The 25,507-nt window shown below is 38.9% G+C and overlaps 1 protein-coding gene across 1 annotated transcript in view; it reads left to right on the plus strand.

The window, feature by feature from the left end:
- The first annotated feature begins 1,490 nt into the window (after positions 1 to 1,490).
- Positions 1,491 to 25,507, plus strand: part of LOC135171775 (uncharacterized) — a 77,594-nt gene continuing 53,577 nt past the window's right edge. The window contains exons 1-4 of the mRNA XM_064138348.1: positions 1,491 to 1,571; positions 1,880 to 3,104; positions 3,272 to 13,885; positions 14,734 to 14,941. Of these exons, the coding sequence (XP_063994418.1) occupies positions 1,491 to 1,571; positions 1,880 to 3,104; positions 3,272 to 8,634 (6,669 nt within the window). The 3' untranslated portion in view covers positions 8,635 to 13,885; positions 14,734 to 14,941. The remainder of the gene's footprint in view (positions 1,572 to 1,879; positions 3,105 to 3,271; positions 13,886 to 14,733; positions 14,942 to 25,507) is intronic.

A 25,507-nucleotide genomic window follows, 5' to 3' on the forward strand; every position in this document is an offset into this window, starting at 1 on the left:
CACCACCCCTACTACTGGATAGCGTGCGGCAACGATCGACGCGGTGAATAATCGGTCAGAGTAGTCTCAGTGCCGCAGAGAAACGCCAGTTCAACTTCAACACCAGCCAGCAGCAGTCATCTCTCCGAAGAGCTCCGGGAACATTAAATCGACTAAGTTCCAAATTATTTTTGGACTTAGAAAATATTTCGTGAGTTGTGGACTTGGAAAAATTTCGTGAGTTATGAACTTAGAATAATTTTGCCTTCTGCACTCTTGAACTTAGAATAATTTGGCCTTCTGCACTCTTGAACTTAGAATAATTTGGCCTTCTGCACTCTTGAACATAGAATAATTTGGCCTTCTGCACTGTTGAATTTATGATAATTTTGCTGTCTGCACTGTTGAACTCACAATTATTTTGCCTTTCGCATTTTTCGACATAAGATTCATTAACATGAAATATTTTTCTAAAGCCACCATTCACTTTAATTATTAAATTTAAACATGTCAAGTCTCAAACAAGTAAAGAATTTGTGGTGAATAAAAAAGAAGTGATACCAAGTGTTGTGAAAAAGTGTTAACTTCCCCATCACACAAATCATACCGAGAAATTTTGCCGAGGCGACCCAAGACGCTCGTTTAAGAACGGTGGCTTGCGAACCCCACGAGAATTTATCGGTTGACTTACGTGAAAAATCACTCCTGAATAGAATTAATTGATAAATTTTGCCGAGGCGACCCAAGACGCTCGTTTAAATAACGGTGCCTTGCGAACCCCACGAGAATTTAACAATTGAATCTTTCATTGCATAATTTTTTATAGAATTAATTGATAAATTTTGCCGAGGCGACCCAAGATGCTCGTTTACGAACGGTCTCTTGCGAACCCCACGAGAATTTAACAATTAACTCTTTCATTCCAAATCTTCAGTAAAATTAATTGATAAATTTTGCCGAGGCGACCCAAGATGCTCGTTTACGAACGGTCTCTTGCGAACCCCACGAGAATTTAACAATTAAATAATGTAATCTAAAAAAAAAACCGCACTCTCTTAGTGAAGTGAACCAACGATTAAAAATACAGTTTTCGTTCGATATATATTTATTAATTTTGTTTCTCTCGGAAATCCAGAAAAGAAAACGTCAATAAGTGAAATCAAAAAAAAACTTTATTCGAAAAGACTACGGAAAACGTATCATCCATCCAGCCAAGCAGCCGTCCAGACAGCGACCCAAAGGACTAATTATAAAAGAAATAACGAAAGTGAGTAACATGAGGAAAACATTTATTCTTTCTACCCGGATGTCGTTTGATATTCCAAAAAGGGAAAGTTTAACCACTATTTACGGTTTTCGGTAAATTCTCAACGTTAAAATAAATCAATCTAGCATGTCCTTCTTAAAATCGGCAAGTCAAATTTTAATCGGCTACCGCTCGACGGTTAAAAATCGTTATTTCGGCTTCCCTAAATTACTAAGATCAAAAACGGAAGGACAATATTGAAACAATGACACCAACTGAGATTTTATTTCTTCTAATAACACCAAATTCACCGGAAATACGTAACAGAAATGGTGCTAAGTGTGGGGTTTTTCTCAGTCACTTTTTCGTTTTTTTTTATTGCATTAGTTGGCTGGTCGCACACGTAATTTTAATCTAATGAATTTTAGCACTTTTAACGCCTATCATCCTAGAAGATACGATATACTGACCAATGTTCGTTTTTCGTTTCATCCTTCATTTTATTTTACTCGAGTTTTTTTTTGTTCTGAAAGAAAAAAAAGTAAATCTCAAAAATTAATCGATTAATTCAACTCGTTACCATATATATATTCATACAGATTCATTGTTTTTTTTTTGATTTTTGAAATACATTAACAAAATTTATATATATAGATATCAATACTTGCATCAATCAAAATGGATAATTACGAAACGAATGTGGGTGAGATACCAGAGCAATTAGAAGAAGCCCGCGAGCTTAATCAACAACTCTTGGAAAGATTGAAATTAATCGAAGAACAGGCCCAAATAATTAAAGACCTGCAAGCTTCAGTAAAACAATTGAAAGAATGTCAAACGCAGACTAGTAATTCTCCGTCGGAAGGAGATTTTGAACGACCCAATATTTCAAATCAAAATTATTTGGCAACTAACGTAATTCTGGATGAAATGGCTACCCTTAAGAATGACATAGATTTACTGAAAAATCAAACTGCACAATCACAACCCAGCAATACACCTATCAATGCGCACTACATTCCGAGTAGAATCACAGTTAAAGACGCACTCTCGTATATACCTTCTTTTGACGGTTACAATATAACAGTTACACAATTTATGAGAGCTTGCAATCGTGCATGCTCTATGCTCGACCAGTCTACCGTTCCCATGTTTTTAGCACTTGTTCGTCAGAAATTTAAAGGACGTGCACGAATAACCTTAGAAAATTTGGAATATCAAACACCTCTGGAGCTTGAAACTAATTTACGCAACTTTTTTGATCCTTATAAAACTGCAAATGAATTGAAAGCAGCGCTTGAGAATGTTTGCAAGAAATCGCAAGAGCATGTTGTAGATTACATTAACCACGTTAAAAGCCTCTATTCTGATGTAATTAAAACTGAAACGCTTGAAAGAGAATATTTAACAGTAGAAGATGTCACTAAACTTGAAAAAGATACTATTAGAGCCTTTCTGAATGGTCTTCCACCTTCGCTTCGTATCCAATGCTTATCTAAACCCCATACGACTCTAGATGAAACATTTAAAAATACAATCGAAGTGTATAAAATCCACGAACGCGACATGACTCGATTTCACGAGCCCCAAAATTTTATTGGCACAACTCAAACTAACTCACACAGCTCTGGAGTTAATGCAAACATTCCACAAGAGGACAACCGCGTTTTCAATCGACGGGACAACGAAACTTCACATCGAAACGGGTTCAGCAAAACACCACAAGGGTTTAGTAACTCAAAAGCAATATCTCAAAATAGATATCACAATAATCATCCCAGGAATTTCAGCAACCCAGGTTCATGGAATAATCATCGCTTTTCTGCAAATCGAAACAATTTTAGTTCCTTTAATAATACTGGTACTCAAAATTATTCAAGTAATAGCAATTTTGGGCAGGAAAACGGCAATAAACCAAGCTATATACCGGGAGTTTTTTGTGAATTATGTCGATCGCCAGGGCATAACTTGAGTAACTGTAGAAAGTTAGCTTACATGAACAGACAAAAAGAAATGAATTCAAAAAATGGCCAACTCCCCGAACAGAATATTGGCGGGTTTACGGGGAGCAATCCGAATCAAATCCCGTCACTATCTCAAAACCCGTGCAACCAATCGAGCGAAAATCAAATCCAACCGAATTTCCCCTCGACTTCGGGAACAACCACGGGAACTCAATAAAACGCGATTGCACACTACGAAATTCTAAATTAAATATTCAGGACACTTTGAAAAGCGCAAGTAATAGTAATATAAATATTTCCGGAGCGGATCTAGCGAAAATACCGATCAAAACCATAGAAGAATTATACGTCGATCAAAGAGCACGAACAATTAATGCCATCAAAACACATGAAGGGCTTAGGGCGTTATGGGAACAAAAACCATCATTAATGCGGTACGGACTCGGATATCATGAAGAATTGAGACAGAAATCTCGGGGGTTAAACGTAGAAAAACAAGTACAAGACTCAGTTAATAATAATCAATTCGAAAAAAATAATTCAGAGACGAACGTTAATATTAATAGTATACCTCACGAACCGATTAATGCGATAGTTTCCCCAGTAGAATCAGAGATTAAAATTTCCACAGAAAATGCAAAAATAAATTCCGATTGTTCCATTAACACCACTGCGCGGCGCGCGTCTGAACAGCTATATAACGCTAATGAATCCGTAGCAACAAATCCTCCCAATCGAACACATACGGAATCAAATAACCCTAAAACATCATCAATTGAAACTAGCGATGTCCATCATCTAAAAGAAGCACAATTAGACACGGAAAAATCAATTGAAAATCTCAGATTAACCGCGCCCGTAAAACCCAATGGATCTAGTGAGAGGACTACTGCAGAAAAACTTCTCGACTCGAAAGGACAGACAGAATTAAAGCCTTATTCTCGTATTGCTCACGTGCAAATTGGAAAAACAAAGATCGCGTCCGTTACATTATACTCATCACAATTAAAATTACCAACGGTGATGATGATCGATAGTGGTGCGGAAGTCAATTTAATTAAAATCAGCGCTCTCAATTTTCACGCCCCAATGAATAACAAAGACATTATTGAGCTTCACGGTATTGCTGACAATTTTATTAAAACCCTTGGAACCGTTTTAATTAACATTGATAACTATTCCATAAAATTTCATGTAGTGAGCGACTATCTTCCTATAATTCAGGCCGGAATTATTGGCGCAGAATTTTTCCATGAGTTCAGAGCCACTCTTTCGTATGAATCTAAAACTTTTTCTTTCCATGATGTAGTGATGGAAATAACTTACGACGACTATCAAACAATTCCTAAAAATTCTTCCTGTGCATTTACAGTTCAATTAACCAAAGACTCACCCACGGTTGGCCTTATCTCGGATATTTACATTGCAGACAAGGTTTCCATAATTGGAAGTCCAGAATTGAATATCCAAGGAAACGCATACGTCAGAGCTATCAATCAAAGTGATCAAGATTTGACCTTGCCTACGCCTGTGATTAAGATGGGCCAGTGTAGTTGGTTAACATGTAGAGGAGAGACTGATGCACAGCGCGAACTGATCCGCGAAAACAATTTTCAAGAAGAGCCTAATTCTCATATTCAAAAACTCGACTATCTAAGTCACAAGCCAAATTGGTTCGCAAGTCCACCTCTCGATACTATTCCCATTAATGTAGTCTCAAGCGATAAACTCACTGCTGAACGTGCAAAATCTATACAAAACCTCCTCCATCTCGATCATTTGACTGAAACAGAAAAGACTGTAATTACTGAACTCATTAGCCAACACCAAGACCTTTTTGTTCTTAATGGCGAAGCTTTAGGTGCTACAAATGCAATTTTTCATCAAATTAATACAATAGATGACATACCTGTATTCAAACGACAATATAGATTCCCGCCTATTCACAAAGACGAAATTATAAAACAATGTACAGAATTAGAGGCAAGAGGTATAATTAAACCATCCGATTCGCCCTATAGTTCTCCCATTTGGATAGTTCCGAAAAAGGAAGATTCCTTAGGAAATAAAAGATGGAGAATGGTAATTGACTACCGATCTCTCAATGAAAAAACCATCGGGGACGCCTACCCTCTCCCAAACATTAATGAAATATTAGACCAGTTGGGAAATGCCCAATATTTCTCAAGCTTTGACCTTGCTAGTGGATTCCATCAAATCCCTATTCATCCTAATGACACACATAAAACCGCATTCTCTACACCCTATCAGCACTATGAGTTTACGCGCATGCCCTTCGGTCTCAAAAACGCACCCCCAACATTCCAAAGAATGATGGATAAAGTCCTAATTGGATTACAGGGTAAAGAATTATTCGTCTACATGGATGATATAGTGATCTATTCTCAGACTCTTGAAGAGCATGTTCGAAAGTTTCAAAATTTACGTGAGCGCTTACGAAAGGCTGGTTTGCAACTCGAACCGGATAAATGTCACTTTTTAAAGAAAGAGATCAATTATCTGGGACACATTATATCATCTGATGGAGTACGTCCGGAACCAAAAAAATTAACAGCTGTCCAAAATTTTCCAAGACCAACCAATCAGAAAAATATCAGACAATTTCTTGGCCTAACCGGGTATTACCGTCGATTCATCCCAAATTATGCAAAAATCACCAAACCTCTAACCTCTCTCCTAATGAAAGACAAGAAATTTCAATGGGGCGACGAGGAAAACGAAGCCTTTAGTAATTTACGGAACGCGCTGTGCAAATCTCCCATACTGCAATATCCAGATTTCACCAAGGAGTTTGTAATCACGACAGATGCTTGCAGATACGGCATCGCCGGAATTCTCAGTCAAGGAGAGATTGGTAAAGATCTTCCAATTGCCTATATCTCAAGAGTATTAGGAAAATCAGAAAGAAATTACTCAACTATAGAAAAGGAAATGCTTGCTATCATTTATGCGGTAAACTACTTTCGACCTTATGTCTACGGTCGGAAATTTACATTAGTTACAGACCACAGGCCTTTGACTTGGATTAATTCGGTGTCGTCGCCAAATTCTAGAATTGTTAGGTGGAGACTAAGTATGCAGGATTTTGATTACCGAATAGTATATAAACCAGGGTCAGTGAACGCAAATGCTGATGCTTTATCTAGAAATATTCCATTTAATAACGAAACAGAATGCGACAACGATGATACTTTGTTAGATATAAAAAGAATTTTCACGATTGATTCTGACACCTCTTCTAGTGATTCAATATTTACGGTCCCAGCAAAACGAAAAAAGAAAGAGGTAACAAAAGCATTGACGAAAAGATCTCGGGTGGGAAGCGATGATATTGATATAGTAGTAGATAACAGCACGAAATTAGAGGACAGTGAGAATGTAGGTAGAAATAAAAGAAGTAATATAGCTGACGAAGATATCACGCAACAGACAGGCTCAAGTAGCGCGACGGAAATCTTAGCCGAACATCCGGCATCTGAACCCCTGATATCACCTGAAGGAAATGACTCAGATAACGAACATAATCACAGTGAGCTATCCAGTAACGGTGGATTAGCGGAGAGCGAACGCAGCTCTGAGTCATATCCTGCAAGCGTTGCAAATAATCAAGACATCGACCCATCCCACTATTTACCCCCAGCCGCTTGTGATGAATTAGATGAAACATTTTTTGATGACGGGTCTCTAGGGTTAGCAGACTTCACTGAAATTATGTCCGACATGTTCATATCTCCAGAGGATGCACAAGATAACAACTCGACTGATATACTCAGAACAGAATCTATTAGCAATCATGAGAATGAGGCAGTTGAGGTCGATGTACCTGACTCAGATAATTCAAGCGATTCGAGCGAAGAAATATTCCCAACAGCTCGCGTTCCACTCGAGAATCAACGACAAAGGGAAAATAAAGAAAGACTACCACCAAATTCGCGAATAATTTCGGATCAGGTAATTGAATGTCGTGACAATTTAGCCATGCGACAAGACAATTATCTTATCTTTACTTCTATTAGGGGTGAAGCTTGCGATAATGGAGCTCTGGAAATACTGCATACAATCGATTGTCCGATCAATGATCTCACTTTACTCCGTGTAAAAGTTATACCTTATAAGAAAAAACTTACACTCATCCTACCCCTGCGTAATAATAGGAACAACATAGTGGTCGAAGAAGACATTCGCGAAGGGTTACAATCTGTTCACAACGCAATAATCGATCTCAATATCAAATCAATTAGCATAGCTAAGACTGATCAATTCGACGACGTACCATGGAATATAATAGAACAAATCCTAGTAGATACATTTGCACTAATTGATGTAAAAATAACAATTTGCACGCAAGAAGTCATAATCCCCAATGAGCATGACCGATCCGAAATCCTACTCGAGTATCACGCTAGCGCGACGAACGGTCATAAAGGTACGACGAAAACTTTTAATCGTCTTAGGCAGAACTTTTTCTGGCCAAGTATGAGACAAGACGTTATCGAACTCATTCGTAATTGCAGGGCATGTCAGCTAAAGAAATTAGTTAGGGTTAAAACGAAACAACCTATGGTTATTACCGACACACCTAAAGCAGCCTTCGACAAAATCGCCATGGATATGGTGGGACCTTTATCGAAAACTAAAAATGATAATATATATATTCTCACCATTCAAGATTTGTTAACTAAATATTCTCTAGCTATACCTTTAAAGAACGGAGATTCTAGAGAAATAGCAATTGCTCTTGTTAAAAATTTTATCTGCTATTTCGGAGCACCAAAAATCATACTCACTGATCAAGGCTCAAATTTTATATCTTGTCTCATGAAAACAATTGCCAAGAAATTTCGAATTAAACAATATCATACTACTGCATATAGACCTCAAAGCAATGGATCCATCGAAAGATCCCACCATGTCCTCATACAATACCTAAAACAGTACGCAGACACCCATACAGATTGGGACGAACTATGTGAATTAGCTTCTTTTGCATATAACACTAGTGTCCACGAGGGAACGGGATACACTCCTCATCAATTAGTATTCGGGAAATTAGCTAGATTACCATCCAGTCAAGCCGCTAATGAGCCAATCGAGCCTACATACGGAGACTATTTGCGCCAACTATTTACGCGAATCAGTAAATTTCAAGAAACAGCAGGACAAAATCTTCATCAAGCAAAACTTAAATCTAAAGAATATTACGATGCGAAAATAAATCCACAACAGCTTAGTGTGGGAAATAAAGTATTTTTGCTTAAAGAACCCAATAAGGGAAAAATGACTGACCAGTATGAAGGTCCTTATAATATTATTGAAATACTAGAAAATTGTAACGTCATAATAAATAGAAATGGAGCCAAGAAAAAGGTTCATATTAATAAGCTACGGTTATCTAAAATGCAAGTTTCTCTCATAATCACATAAATGATAACACAATAGACATTAAGAATAAAAATCTTCAAAAGTTAGAACTGTTATTTCAGTTAGAACAACTAATTAATAATGAATAAAAACCAAAAAAAAAATCTATAAATAATACATAATTAAATACTACATACACTAAATAAAAATAATAAAAATTACAATATTCATATACATATGCATATGTATATACATGTATGTATATGCATAACATTAGCATCATACTCATGATGAAGTAACAATACTGTGGGCTGGCATGAGTTCGAGTATTGATTGTCACCTTTGCGATAACCTGAAAACAAGTGAAGAAATAAGTAGAATATATAATAACATACTGTAACGATAGGCCACTGACGAGTAGTATGTAAAATTATGAATTGAAGTGTAAGATTTAGAATAAGCCTGAAATTCTTCAGCATGAATGAGGTGACCCATGCAACGCCCTACAGCTGCGGCTTAAGGTTCCGAATATTGGCACCTAACTCTTCAGGATATCAGGGATCGAACTTGATGTTCTGCGGACCTTCGGCCTGAAAAGAAAAGAAGAAAAGAAAACAACAACGACGAACAAAACACAACCCTCTTTTGCTTTCCTTACCTGCTCTCCTATATCCATCTTCCGACCTCTTGATACTCGAAAATCAATTCGAACTATCGCTGGAAAGATGCTCACGTCATGTTCTCACTCAGAAAATACCGCGTACACCTGGCAAAGGACGAAGAAAATGAAAACAAAATATTTAAAAGAGAGGTCACAATCTTGCTGATCAACACTAAACAACAGATATTCAAAATACCTTACATGCGTAAACCAAGCATTCTACACGATCGTGACGACGATGGGAAGTTCCACAGGATAATGGAGACTACAACGGAGCGAGCATGCAGTAGAAGTACTCTCTATAGTGCAAAGCAGCATAACCATCATCATACTGGAAACGGGAACCCAAGATATCCAAGTCAAGTAATAATTCAAAATCAATGAAAACGAATACCAGAATTCAACCTCCGCTACCAACAAGAAGTACGAATGCAAGATATGAGTGGAGAACGAGAACAAATCGCAGAAAATTGAATACCAAAATTGAACAGCATATAGACAGACCTGTCACAGCACCATTGGATGAACGAAAACTTCCTTACCATATGAACGTCCCCATACCTTTCTAATAGTCCTAGCCAAAGAAAACAACAAATGTACGTACTATGACCAGACTTCGGCAGTTGATCCGCAGGCATTAGTCGACCCATGATACCAAAACGGACAACAGAACAGCAAGGAGCTAAGGATACCGAAGAATACGAGCGGAACAGGATCAGAAGATTATTATTTTACTACACTGTATCTCTTATTATGTTATATCATGTTCAATTACATTAAAGTCCAATACTTAAGATCTATGGGTACCTCGCAAACGTGACAATACGTAATTTAACTATACGAAAGTGACTTGGACCACTTAAACACTACGCTTAAGCCTATAATAATTTAAAAATCAAATAATCAAACATATATTGGGCAAAAATATTTCATGAAATTTAAATGTTCTATATCTATCTATATATGTTCACTGCAAGCAATACCTGGGTTTACTCAATTGGGAAGTAACCACTTATAAGCACCTCCCTTTTTCTCAATAATACCTACACGAATATATATCTAAATTAAACCTACGATTACAGAATACATAAAATGGATCCGTCAATCCGATACAGGACGTTACGAGCGTCCTTAATACTGAATTATCCTGTTAGTCTGAGGAATAAAATATATAATAAACTTACTACGTATGCCACAAAAATCGCAGACTGCAGAAAAGCAAGGGAAAAACCGGCAACGCTTAACAATTTAACAGAGAATCTCGAAGAAATAATTAAACCACTACACATCGCTGTCATACAAGGAGTATTATTTGGCAACATGCACTTTATAAAATTGGACACGAATCCTCAAATCATAAAATTTTACATGAATGACGAATATGATTGGCGCAAGGAAGCCAAACTGTGTCGACAAATAATTAAAACATTTAAAAGACTACTGAAATGAAAAACAAAAAAAAAACTAGGAACATTAAATACGTGAAGTGGGATTGCAAAACTCAGTGCAACAAATAATTAGAGATTAAATAGTGAAATACATGAATCGAATAGTTAAACTCAATCAAATACTGTCAAACATGCAACGCTTAGATAAAAATAAAATTATGAAATGTTTAATTGAATTTCAGTGGGTTAGGAGCTTATACTTTCGAGGTAATGTACCGGAGAATCCCCTGATAGAGTTCATAACGATAAAATATGTAAAAATCACAAAACTATGGAATAAGGACCGTGATTGGTTGATTTTTCACAAAAAAAAAAAAAGACGACAATAATATCAATGAATAAACTATAATAGACTTTTACAGTTGCTTTTGTCGCTAAAACAGACAAAAGCAACTGCACTCACCATTGTCATGTTACGTATTCACATACGTTTTCTATGAATGATATCCCCTTGAAGAAATTGCAAAGTATAAACGATGAAATCAATCAAATATAAATACTAAATACCGCTATAAATTACTGATCATATATTTCAACCAGAGGTCATGTAACGAAACATTCTTAGATGAATGACCAAAAAGATTCTATATATAAATAAAAATAAAGAAATGAAAAGATAGAAACATTGACGGAGGACGGAACAGTATTTCTCCCTCTGACGTCGCAAGCCGATGACCTTTAATACAATCATTGCACAGAATAAATAAATAATTACTTAAAATAAAAATAATTCGGGACCATACAGGAGCCCACATATCAATGATTAAAAGAAACTCAGCTTTGGGACGTTAGAACAGGGTTAAACCGCGAGGACGAGTAACGCACCCTCTCAAAAATGACGAAATCTTGGAAATTTCCACGTATATATTGATACGAGTCAATCTAAGAATGATGTGACTCCGATTGAAATAAATGAAAAGACAAACGAAGAATGAAATACAAAAGAGAAATCATAATTCTGAAAAATAGAAGCAATTGCAAAGTATAAATACCGCTATAAATAACTGATCATATATATCAACCAGAGGTCATGTAACAAAACATTCTTAGATGAATGACCAAAAGGATTCTATATATAAATAAAAATAAAGAAATGAAAAGATAGAAACATTGACGGAGGACGGAACAGTATTTCTCCCTCTGACGTCGCAAGCCGATGACCTTTAATACAATCATTGCACAGAATAAATAAATAATTACTTAAAATAAAAATAATTCGGGACCATACAGGAGCCCACATATCAATGATTAAAAGAAACTCAGCTTTGGGACGTTAGAACAGGGTTAAACCGCGAGGACGAGTAACGCACCCTCTCAAAAATGACGAAATCTTGGAAATTTCCACGTATATATTGATACGAGTCAATCTAAGAATGATATGACTCCGATTGAAATAAATGAAAAGACAAACGAATAATTTAAATACAAAAGAGAAATCATAATTCTGAAAAATAGATAAATTCGACTATTGCATCAAAAAGGATGCATGAAAAATCAAGAAATAACGTAAACTAAATATTCCATAAGACAATAGCTATGAAAAGTTATGAAAAAAATAGAATTTGTTAATAAACAATTAACAAATATTTATAACAACAAAATGAAAATCAGTGGAAAAGAAAGAACGATCACCGGGATAAGCACCCACCAAAAATCTTTTCTTAATCTTCATAAACAGTTGAGATATTTATTTTTATACTTTTACACACACACACACATACAAGCCCATGTATCCGTGTGTCCACAAAAACTTTGGAAAATTCTAGCGTCCGCATTATTGACGATAGAGAAATGGTTTCCAGACAAAAGGGACTCCATATATTGAAAACTATTTATTCCATTCATAAAAATGATAAAAATTATTAACAAATATAATTGTTGTAAACAAAACGTACATGAAAAATCCTGTAAACAATTCAGAAAAATCGTAAAAGGAAGTTCAGTAGATCCTTGATATGTAACAAAAAAATCTTTTCTTAATCTTCATAAACAGTGAAGATATTGATTTTTAAATAATTCACACGATACACACACACTCAAATCCTTGTATCGGTGTATGCAAATAAAGTTCGAGAATTGTTAGCGCTTTCCCTATGGGACATATGCAAAAACATCCCATATAGAAACTATGGCATAAATTGTGAACTACAAAAATATGTAATAAAAAATTGTAAAAGTCAATAGACAAAACTGAATGTCTATTGACATGTCATTAGGAATTACCCCTAAAAAATCTAAAATTGGCGAAATTAGCGCATTTAAATAACAAGAACAAGAATATGAAAGAAAATTAAACAAAACTCAACAATTTAAACATGTCAATTTTGATAAATTAGCGATCTTAATTGTAAATGTTAATAACCACGAAATTAATGAACGAATTTCTACCGAAAAATCCATAAAAATAGTCCACTGAATCCTCTAACGACTGAGCCATTGATTAGATTTTTCACGTTATAAACAACGCCATTAAAAGTTAATAAACATTTTTCAAGGTCAAGTCAATATCTCCGAAAGTTGTATAGTTAAGAAAATGAAAATTTATGGAAAAATACTATAAAACGTGGACATTTGAATGGATGAATAATGGTTCCTGATTACTGAAAAATACTATTGTTATTAACAATTGAAATGTTATAAAAAATTGTCAAAAAAGTTATAATACTAGAATCGTATTTCTAGACCAAAAATAGGGTCAAAAACGAATTTTGTCAAATTTGTCAAGAGACAATGTCAATAGACAAAAATTGCTTATAGTAGTACCATGAGGATGCCAAAAGGATCCATTTAAGCTATAGTGAAAATCACGTTCAAAAATTAATTTTGAAACAGAAAAATCATTGTCAAAATATCAGAAATAATTTTTAAGAATTAAAAATGTAAAAATGAAAAATGTAATAAGGCATAAGAGAATGTCACAGCATTAGATGAGACTACACACAGAACATATGAATACGCATCACGCGCCATCCCTACTCTCAGTCAAGTGGAGTTGCACGTTAAACGAAGCATCCCCACCACCCCTACTACTGGATAGCGTGCGCCAACGATCGACGCGGTGAATAATCGGTCAGAGTAGTCTCAGTGCCGCAGAGAAACGCCAGTTCAACTTCAACACCAGCCAGCAGCAGTCATCTCTCCGAAGAGCTCCGGGAACATTAAATCGACTAAGTTCCAAATTATTTTTGGACTTAGAAAATATTTCGTGAGTTGTGGACTTGGAAAAATTTCGTGAGTTATGAACTTAGAATAATTTTGCCTTCTGCACTCTTGAACTTAGAATAATTTGGCCTTCTGCACTCTTGAACTTAGAATAATTTGGCCTTCTGCACTCTTGAACTTAGAATAATTTGGCCTTCTGCACTGTTGAATTTATGATAATTTTGCTGTCTGCACTGTTGAACTCACAATTATTTTGCCTTTCGCATTTTTCGACATAAGATTCATTAACATGAAATATTTTTCTAAAGCCACCATTCACTTTAATTATTAAATTTAAACATGTCAAGTCTCAAACAAGTAAAGAATTTGTGGTGAATAAAAAAGAAGTGATACCAAGTGTTGTGAAAAAGTGTTAACTTCCCCATCACACAAATCATACCGAGAAATTTTGCCGAGGCGACCCAAGACGCTCGTTTAAGAACGGTGGCTTGCGAACCCCACGAGAATTTATCGGTTGACTTACGTGAAAAATCACTCCTGAATAGAATTAATTGATAAATTTTGCCGAGGCGACCCAAGACGCTCGTTTAAATAACGGTGCCTTGCGAACCCCACGAGAATTTAACAATTGAATCTTTCATTGCATAATTTTTTATAGAATTAATTGATAAATTTTGCCGAGGCGACCCAAGATGCTCGTTTACGAACGGTCTCTTGCGAACCCCACGAGAATTTAACAATTAACTCTTTCATTCCAAATCTTCAGTAAAATTAATTGATAAATTTTGCCGAGGCGACCCAAGATGCTCGTTTACGAACGGTCTCTTGCGAACCCCACGAGAATTTAACAATTAAATAATGTAATCTAAAAAAAAAACCGCACTCTCTTAGTGAAGTGAACCAACGATTAAAAATACAGTTTTCGTTCGATATATATTTATTAATTTTGTTTCTCTCGGAAATCCAGAAAAGAAAACGTCAATAAGTGAAATCAAAAAAAAACTTTATTCGAAAAGACTACGGAAAACGTATCATCCATCCAGCCAAGCAGCCGTCCAGACAGCGACCCAAAGGACTAATTATAAAAGAAATAACGAAAGTGAGTAACATGAGGAAAACATTTATTCTTTCTACCCGGATGTCGTTTGATATTCCAAAAAGGGAAAGTTTAACCACTATTTACGGTTTTCGGTAAATTCTCAACGTTAAAATAAATCAATCTAGCATGTCCTTCTTAAAATCGGCAAGTCAAATTTTAATCGGCTACCGCTCGACGGTTAAAAATCGTTATTTCGGCTTCCCTAAATTACTAAGATCAAAAACGGAAGGACAATATTGAAACAATGACACCAACTGAGATTTTATTTCTTCTAATAACACCAAATTCACCGGAAATACGTAACACCTACGACAATGTGTACTCAAGTTATATGCCATCATATCGAACACGCATATCAACTTCTATGATTGAGTTTTTCGTGAGCTGTGGTCGCGAAGAAAACGATGTTGCATCAGTTTCCTTGGTTATTCGGCGTGCTGAAACCGAATATGATGCCAGATTTTGTCTAGGTGCAGCCAAAAAAAAGTGATTCCCACGATGTCGTAAACACGCATATGTATAATCGACTTTTTCTCGAAGACAAATCGTTCAAACGCAAACTTGGCGCATTGCACTGGTGTAGTTCGACGAGACGAAGCTATTGCACGCGGTTTCATCGGCCTACGACAATGTGTACTCAAGTTATATGCCATCATATCGAACCCGAATATCAACTTCTATGATTGAGTTTTTCGTGAGCTGTGGTCGCGAAGAAAACGATGTTGCATCAGTTTCCTTGGCTATTCGGCGTGCTGAAACCGAATATGATGCCAGATTTTGTCTAGGTGCAGCCAAAAAAAAGTGATTCCCACGATGTCGTAAACACGCATATGTATAATCGACTTTTTCTCGAAGACAAATCGTTCAAACGCAAACTTGGCGCATTGCACTGGTGTAGTTCGACGAGACGAAGCTATTGCACGGGGTTTCATCGGCCTACGACAATGTGTGCTCAAGTTATATGCCATCATATCGAACCCGAATATCAACTTTTGAGTTTTTCGTGAGCTGTGGTCGCGAAGAAAACGATGTTGCATCAGTTTCCTTGGTTATTCGGCGTGCTGAAACCGAATATGATGCCAGATTTTGTCTAGGTGCAGCCAAAAAAAAGTGATTCCCACGATGTCGTAAACACGCATATGTATAATCGACTTTTTCTCGAAGACAAATCGTTCAAACGCAAACTTGGCGCATTGCACTGGTGTAGTTCGACGAGACGAAGCTATTGCACGCGGTTTCATCGGCCTACGACAATGTGTACTCAAGTTATATGCCATCATATCGAACACGAATATCAAATTCTATGATTGAGTTTTTCGTGAGCTGTGGTCGCGAAGAAAACGATGTTGCATCAGTTTCCTTGGCTATTCGGCGTGCTGAAACCGAATATGATGCCAGATTTTGTCTAGGTGCAGCCAAAAAAAAGTGATTCCCACGATGTCGTAAACACGCATATGTATAATCGACTTTTTCTCGAAGACAAATCGTTCAAACGCAAACTTCGCGCATTGCACTGGTGTAGTTCGACGAGACGAAGCTATTGCACGCGGTTTCATCGGCCTACGACAATGTGTACTCAAGTTATATGCCATCATATCGAACCCGAATATCAACTTCTATGATTGAGTTTTTCGTGAGCTGTGGTCGCGAAGAAAACGATGTTGCATCAGTTTCCTTGGATATTCGGCGTGCTGAAACCGAATATGATGCCAGATTTTGTCTAGGTGCAGCCAAAAAAAAGTGATTCCCACGATGTCGTAAAAACGCATATGTATAATCGACTTTTTCTCGAAGACAAATCGTTCAAACGCAAACTTGGCGCATTGCACTCGTGTAGTTCGACGAGACGGAGCTATTGCACGCGGTTTCATCGGCCTACGACAATGTGTACTCAAGTTATATGCCATCATATCGAACACGCATATCAACTTCTATGATTGAGTTTTTCGTGAGCTGTGGTCGCGAAGAAAACGATGTTGCATCAGTTTCCTTGGCTATTCGGCGTGCTGAAACCGAATATGATGCCGGATTTTGTCTAGGTGCAGCCAAAAAAAAGTGATTCCCACGATGTCGTAAAAACGCATATGTATAATCGACTTTTTCTCGAAGACAAATCGTTCAAACGCAAACTTGGCGCATTGCACTCGTGTAGTTCGACGAGACGGAGCTATTGCACGCGGTTTCATCGGCCTACGACAATGTGTGCTCAAGTTATATGCCATCATATCGAACCCGAATATCAACTTCTATGATTGAGTTTTTCGTGAGCTGTGGTCGCGAAGAAAACGATGTTGCATCAGTTTCCTTGGATATTCGGCGTGCTGAAACCGAATATGATGCCAGATTTTGTCTAGGTGCAGCCAAAAAAAAGTGATTCCCACGATGTCGTAAAAACGCATATGTATAATCGACTTTTTCTCGAAGACAAATCGTTCAAACGCAAACTTGGCGCATTGCACTCGTGTAGTTCGACGAGACGGAGCTATTGCACGCGGTTTCATCGGCCTACGACAATGTGTACTCAAGTTATATGCCATCATATCGAACACGCATATCAACTTCTATGATTGAGTTTTTCGTGAGCTGTGGTCGCGAAGAAAACGATGTTGCATCAGTTTCCTTGGCTAGTCGGCGTGCTGAAACCGAATATGATGCCAGATTTTGTCTAGGTGCAGCCAAAAAAAAGTGATTCCCACGATGTCGTAAAAACGCATATGTATAATCGACTTTTTCACGAAGACAAATCGTTCAAACGCAAACTTGGCGCATTGCACTCGTGTAGTTCGACGAGACGGAGCTATTGCACGCGGTTTCATCGGCCTACGACAATGTGTACTCAAGTTATATGCCATCATATCGAACACGCATATCAACTTCTATGATTGAGTTTTTCGTGAGCTGTGGTCGCGAAGAAAACGATGTTGCATCAGTTTCCTTGGCTATTCGGCGTGCTGAAACCGAATATGATGCCAGATTTTGTCTAGGTGCAGCCAAAAAAAAGTGATTCCCACGATGTCGTAAAAACGCATATGTATAATCGACTTTTTCTCGAAGACAAATCGTTCAAACGCAAACTTGGCGCATTGCACTGGTGTAGTTCGACGAGACGAAGCTATTGCACGCGGTTTCATCGGCCTACGACAATGTGTACTCAAGTTATATGCCATCATATCGAACCCGAATATCAACTTCTATGATTGAGTTTTTCGTGAGCTGTGGTCGCGAAGAAAACGATGTTGCATCAGTTTCCTTGGATATTCGGCGTGCTGAAACCGAATATGATGCCAGATTTTGCCTAGGTGCAGCCAAAAAAAAGTGATTCCCACGATGTCGTAAAAACGCATATGTATAATCGACTTTTTCTCGAAGACAAATCGTTCAAACGCAAACTTGGCGCATTGCACTCGTGTAGTTCGACGAGACGGAGCTATTGCACGCGGTTTCATCGGCCTACGACAATGTGTACTCAAGTTATATGCCATCATATCGAACACGCATATCAACTTCTATGATTGAGTTTTTCGTGAGCTGTGGTCGCGAAGAAAACGATGTTGCATCAGTTTCCTTGGCTATTCGGCGTGCTGAAACCGAATATGATGCCTGATTTTGTCTAGGTGCAGCCAAAAAAAAGTGATTCCCACGATGTCGTAAAAACGCATATGTATAATCGACTTTTTCTCGAAGACAAATCGTTCAAACGCAAACTTGGCGCATTGCACTCGTGTAGTTCGACGAGACGGAGCTATTGCACGCGGTTTCATCGGCCTACGACAATGTGTACTCAAGTTATATGCCATCATATCGAACACGAATATCAACTTCTATGATTGAGTTTTTCGTGAGCTGTGGTCGCGAAGAAAACGATGTTGCATCAGTTTCCTTGGTTATTCGGCGTGCTGAAACCGAATATGATGCCAGATTTTGTCTAGGTGCAGCCAAAAAAAAGTGATTCCCACGATGTCGTAAACACGCATATGTATAATCGACTTTTTCTCGAAGACAAATCGTTCAAACGCAAACTTGGCGCATTGCACTCGTGTAGTTCGACGAGACGGAGCTATTGCACGCGGTTTCATCGGCCTACGACAATGTGTACTCAAGTTATATGCCATCATATCGAACACGAATATCAACTTCTATGATTGAGTTTTTCGTGAGCTGTGGTCGCGAAGAAAACGATGTTGCATCAGTTTCCTTGGATATTCGGCGTGCTGAAACCGAATATGATGTCAGATTTTGTCTAGGTGCAGCCAAAAAAAAGTGATTCCCACGATGTCGTAAAAACGCATATGTATAATCGACTTTTTCTCGAAGACAAATCGTTCAAACGCAAACTTGGCGCATTGCACTCGTGTAGTTCGACGAGACGGAGCTATTGCACGCGGTTTCATCGGCCTACGACAATGTGTACTCAAGTTATAGGCCATCATATCGAACACGCATATCAACTTCTATGATTGAGTTTTTCGTGAGCTGTGGTCGCGAAGAAAACGATGTTGCATCAGTTTCCTTGGATATTCGGCGTGCTGAAACCGAATATGATGCCAGATTTTGTCTAGGTGCAGCCAAAAAAAAGTGATTCCCACGATGTCGTAAAAACGCATATGTATAATCGACTTTTTCTCGAAGACAAATCGTTCAAACGCAAACTTGGCGCATTGCACTCGTGTAGTTCGACGAGACGGAGCTATTGCACGCGGTTTCATCGGCCTACGACAATGTGTACTCAAGTTATATGCCATCATATCGAACACGCATATCAACTTCTATGATTGAGTTTTTCGTGAGCTGTGGTCGCGAAGAAAACGATGTTGCATCAGTTTCCTTGGTTATTCGGCGTGCTGAAACCGAATATGATGCCAGATTTTGTCTAGGTGCAGCCAAAAAAAAGTGATTCCCACGATGTCGTAAACACGCATATGTATAATCGACTTTTTCTCGAAGACAAATCGTTCAAACGCAAACTTGGCGCATTGCACTGGTGTAGTTCGACGAGACGAAGCTATTGCACGCGGTTTCATCGGCCTACGACAATGTGTACTCAAGTTATATGCCATCATATCGAACCCGAATATCAACTTCTATGATTGAGTTTTTCGTGAGCTGTGGTCGCGAAGAAAACGATGTTGCATCAGTTTCCTTGGCTATTCGGCGTGCTGAAACCGAATATGATGCCAGATTTTGTCTAGGTGCAGCCAAAAAAAAGTGATTCCCACGATGTCGTAAACACGCATATGTATAATCGACTTTTTCTCGAAGACAAATCGTTCAAACGCAAACTTGGCGCATTGCACTGGTGTAGTTCGACGAGACGAAGCTATTGCACGGGGTTTCATCGGCCTACGACAATGTGTGCTCAAGTTATATGCCATCATATCGAACCCGAATATCAACTTTTGAGTTTTTCGTGAGCTGTGGTCGCGAAGAAAACGATGTTGCATCAGTTTCCTTGGTTATTCGGCGTGCTGAAACCGAATATGATGCCAGATTTTGTCTAGGTGCAGCCAAAAAAAAGTGATTCCCACGATGTCGTAAACACGCATATGTATAATCGACTTTTTCTCGAAGACAAATCGTTCAAACGCAAACTTGGCGCATTGCACTGGTGTAGTTCGACGAGACGAAGCTATTGCACGCGGTTTCATCGGCCTACGACAATGTGTACTCAAGTTATATGCCATCATATCGAACACGAATATCAAATTCTATGATTGAGTTTTTCGTGAGCTGTGGTCGCGAAGAAAACGATGTTGCATCAGTTTCCTTGGCTATTCGGCGTGCTGAAACCGAATATGATGCCAGATTTTGTCTAGGTGCAGCCAAAAAAAAGTGATTCCCACGATGTCGTAAAAACGCATATGTATAATCGACTTTTTCTCGAAGACAAATCGTTCAAACGCAAACTTCGCGCATTGCACTGGTGTAGTTCGACGAGACGAAGCTATTGCACGCGGTTTCATCGGCCTACGACAATGTGTACTCAAGTTATATGCCATCATATCGAACCCGAATATCAACTTCTATGATTGAGTTTTTCGTGAGCTGTGGTCGCGAAGAAAACGATGTTGCATCAGTTTCCTTGGATATTCGGCGTGCTGAAACCGAATATGATGCCAGATTTTGTCTAGGTGCAGCCAAAAAAAAGTGATTCCCAGGATGTCGTAAAAACGCATATGTATAATCGACTTTTTCTCGAAGACAAATCGTTCAAACGCAAACTTGGCGCATTGCACTCGTGTAGTTCGACGAGACGGAGCTATTGCACGCGGTTTCATCGGCCTACGACAATGTGTACTCAAGTTATATGCCATCATATCGAACACGCATATCAACTTCTATGATTGAGTTTTTCGTGAGCTGTGGTCGCGAAGAAAACGATGTTGCATCAGTTTCCTTGGCTATTCGGCGTGCTGAAACCGAATATGATGCCGGATTTTGTCTAGGTGCAGCCAAAAAAAAGTGATTCCCACGATGTCGTAAAAACGCATATGTATAATCGACTTTTTCTCGAAGACAAATCGTTCAAACGCAAACTTGGCGCATTGCACTCGTGTAGTTCGACGAGACGGAGCTATTGCACGCGGTTTCATCGGCCTACGACAATGTGTACTCAAGTTATATGCCATCATATCGAACACGCATATCAACTTCTATGATTGAGTTTTTCGTGAGCTGTGGTCGCGAAGAAAACGATGTTGCATCAGTTTCCTTGGCTAGTCGGCGTGCTGAAACCGAATATGATGCCAGATTTTGTCTAGGTGCAGCCAAAAAAAAGTGATTCCCACGATGTCGTAAAAACGCATATGTATAATCGACTTTTTCACGAAGACAAATCGTTCAAACGCAAACTTGGCGCATTGCACTCGTGTAGTTCGACGAGACGGAGCTATTGCACGCGGTTTCATCGGCCTACGACAATGTGTACTCAAGTTATATGCCATCATATCGAACACGAATATCAACTTCTATGATTGAGTTTTTCGTGAGCTGTGGTCGCGAAGAAAACGATGTTGCATCAGTTTCCTTGGTTATTCGGCGTGCTGAAACCGAATATGATGCCAGATTTTGTCTAGGTGCAGCCAAAAAAAAGTGATTCCCACGATGTCGTAAACACGCATATGTATAATCGACTTTTTCTCGAAGACAAATCGTTCAAACGCAAACTTGGCGCATTGCACTCGTGTAGTTCGACGAGACGGAGCTATTGCACGCGGTTTCATCGGCCTACGACAATGTGTACTCAAGTTATATGCCATCATATCGAACACGAATATCAACTTCTATGATTGAGTTTTTCGTGAGCTGTGGTCGCGAAGAAAACGATGTTGCATCAGTTTCCTTGGATATTCGGCGTGCTGAAACCGAATATGATGTCAGATTTTGTCTAGGTGCAGCCAAAAAAAAGTGATTCCCACGATGTCGTAAAAACGCATATGTATAATCGACTTTTTCTCGAAGACAAATCGTTCAAACGCAAACTTGGCGCATTGCACTCGTGTAGTTCGACGAGACGGAGCTATTGCACGCGGTTTCATCGGCCTACGACAATGTGTACTCAAGTTATAGGCCATCATATCGAACACGCATATCAACTTCTATGATTGAGTTTTTCGTGAGCTGTGGTCGCGAAGAAAACGATGTTGCATCAGTTTCCTTGGCTATTCGGCGTGCTGAAACCGAATATGATGCCAGATTTTGTCTAGGTGCAGCCAAAAAAAAGTGATTCCCACGATGTCGTAAAAACGCATATGTATAATCGACTTTTTCACGAAGACAAATCGTTCAAACGCAAACTTGGCGCATTGCACTCGTGTAGTTCGACGAGACGGAGCTATTGCACGCGGTTTCATCGGCCTACGACAATGTGTACTCAAGTTATATGCCATCATATCGAACACGAATATCAACTTCTACGATTGAGTTTTTCGTGAGCTGTGGTCGCGAAGAAAACGATGTTGCATCAGTTTCCTTGGTTATTCGGCGTGCTGAAACCGAATATGATGCCAGATTTTGTCTAGGTGCAGCCAAAAAAAAGTGATTCCCACGATGTCGTAAACACGCATATGTATAATCGACTTTTTCTCGAAGACAAATCGTTCAAACGCAAACTTGGCGCATTGCACTCGTGTAGTTCGACGAGACGGAGCTATTGCACGCGGTTTCATCGGCCTACGACAATGTGTACTCAAGTTATATGCCATCATATCGAACACGAATATCAACTTCTATGATTGAGTTTTTCGTGAGCTGTGGTGGCGAAGAAAACGATGTTGCATCAGTTTCCTTGGTTATTCGGCGGGCTGAAACCGAATATGATGCCAGATTTTGTCTAGGTGCAGCCAAAAAAAAGTGATTCCCACGATGTCGTAAAAACGCATATGTATAATCGACTTTTTCTCGAAGACAAATCGTTCAAACGCAAACTTGGCGCATTGCACTCGTGTAGTTCGACGAGACGGAGCTATTGCACGCGGTTTCATCGGCCTACGACAATTTGTACTCAAGTTATATGCCATCCTATCGAACACGAATATCAACTTCTATGATTGAGTTTTTCGTGAGCTGTGGTCGCGAAGAAAACGATGTTGCATCAGTTTCCTTGGCTATTCGGCGTGCTGAAACCGAATATGATGCCAGATTTTGTCTAGGTGCAGCCAAAAAAAAGTGATTCCCACGATGTCGTAAACACGCATATGTATAATCGACTTTTTCTCGAAGACAAATCGTTCAAACGCAAACTTGGCGCATTGCACTGGTGTAGTTCGACGAGACGAAGCTATTGCACGCGGTTTCATCGGCCTACGACAATGTGTACTCAAGTTATATGCCATCATATCGAACACGAATATCAACTTCTATGATTGAGTTTTTCGTGAGCTGTGGTCGCGAAGAAAACGATGTTGCATCAGTTTCCTTGGTTATTCGGCGTGCTGAAACCGAATATGATGCCAGATTTTGTCTAGGTGCAGCCAAAAAAAAGTGATTCCCACGATGTCGTAAACACGCATATGTATAATCGACTTTTTCTCGAAGACAAATCGTTCAAACGCAAACTTGGCGCATTGCACTCGTGTAGTTCGACGAGACGGAGCTATTGCACGCGGTTTCATCGTCCTACGACAATGTGTACTCAAGTTATATGCCATCATATCGAACACGAATATCAACTTCTACGATTGAGTTTTTCGTGAGCTGTGGTCGCGAAGAAAACGATGTTGCATCAGTTTCCTTGGTTATTCGGCGTGCTGAAACCGAATATGATGCCAGATTTTGTCTAGGTGCAGCCAAAAAAAAGTGATTCCCACGATGTCGTAAACACGCATATGTATAATCGACTTTTTCTCGAAGACAAATCGTTCAAACGCAAACTTGGCGCATTGCACTCGTGTAGTTCGACGAGACGGAGCTATTGCACGCGGTTTCATCGGCCTACGACAATGTGTACTCAAGTTATATGCCATCATATCGAACACGAATATCAACTTCTATGATTGAGTTTTTCGTGAGCTGTGGTGGCGAAGAAAACGATGTTGCATCAGTTTCCTTGGTTATTCGGCGGGCTGAAACCGAATATGATGCCAGATTTTGTCTAGGTGCAGCCAAAAAAAAGTGATTCCCACGATGTCGTAAAAACGCATATGTATAATCGACTTTTTCTCGAAGACAAATCGTTCAAACGCAAACTTGGCGCATTGCACTCGTGTAGTTCGACGAGACGGAGCTATTGCACGCGGTTTCATCGGCCTACGACAATTTGTACTCAAGTTATATGCCATCCTATCGAACACGAATATCAACTTCTATGATTGAGTTTTTCGTGAGCTGTGGTCGCGAAGAAAACGATGTTGCATCAGTTTCCTTGGCTATTCGGCGTGCTGAAACCGAATATGATGCCAGATTTTGTCTAGGTGCAGCCAAAAAAAAGTGATTCCCACGATGTCGTAAACACGCATATGTATAATCGACTTTTTCTCGAAGACAAATCGTTCAAACGCAAACTTGGCGCATTGCACTGGTGTAGTTCGACGAGACGAAGCTATTGCACGCGGTTTCATCGGCCTACGACAATGTGTACTCAAGTTATATGCCATCATATCGAACCCGAATATCAACTTTTATGATTGAGTTTATCGTGAGCTGTGGTCGCGAAGAAAACGATGTTGCATCAGTCTCCTTGGTTATTCGGCGTGCTGAAACCGAATATGATGCCAGATTTTGTCTAGGTGCAGCCAAAAAAAAGTGATTCCCACGATGTCGTAAAAACGCATATGTATAATCGACTTTTTCTCGAAGACAAATCGTTCAAACGCAAACTTGGCGCATTGCACTCGTGTAGTTCGACGAGACGGAGCTATTGCACGCGGTTTCATCGGCCTACGACAATGTGTGCTCAAGTTATATGCCATCATATCGAACCAGAATATCAACTTCTATGATTGAGTTTTTCGTGAGCTGTGGTCGCGAAGAAAACGATGTTGCATCAGTTTCCTTGGTTATTCGGCGTGCTGAAACCGAATATGATGCCAGATTTTGTCTAGGTGCAGCCAAAAAAAAGTGATTCCCACG

This window comes from Diachasmimorpha longicaudata, unplaced genomic scaffold (assembly GCF_034640455.1).
Source record: "Diachasmimorpha longicaudata isolate KC_UGA_2023 unplaced genomic scaffold, iyDiaLong2 ctg00000102.1, whole genome shotgun sequence".
Lineage (NCBI taxonomy): Eukaryota > Metazoa > Arthropoda > Insecta > Hymenoptera > Braconidae > Diachasmimorpha > Diachasmimorpha longicaudata.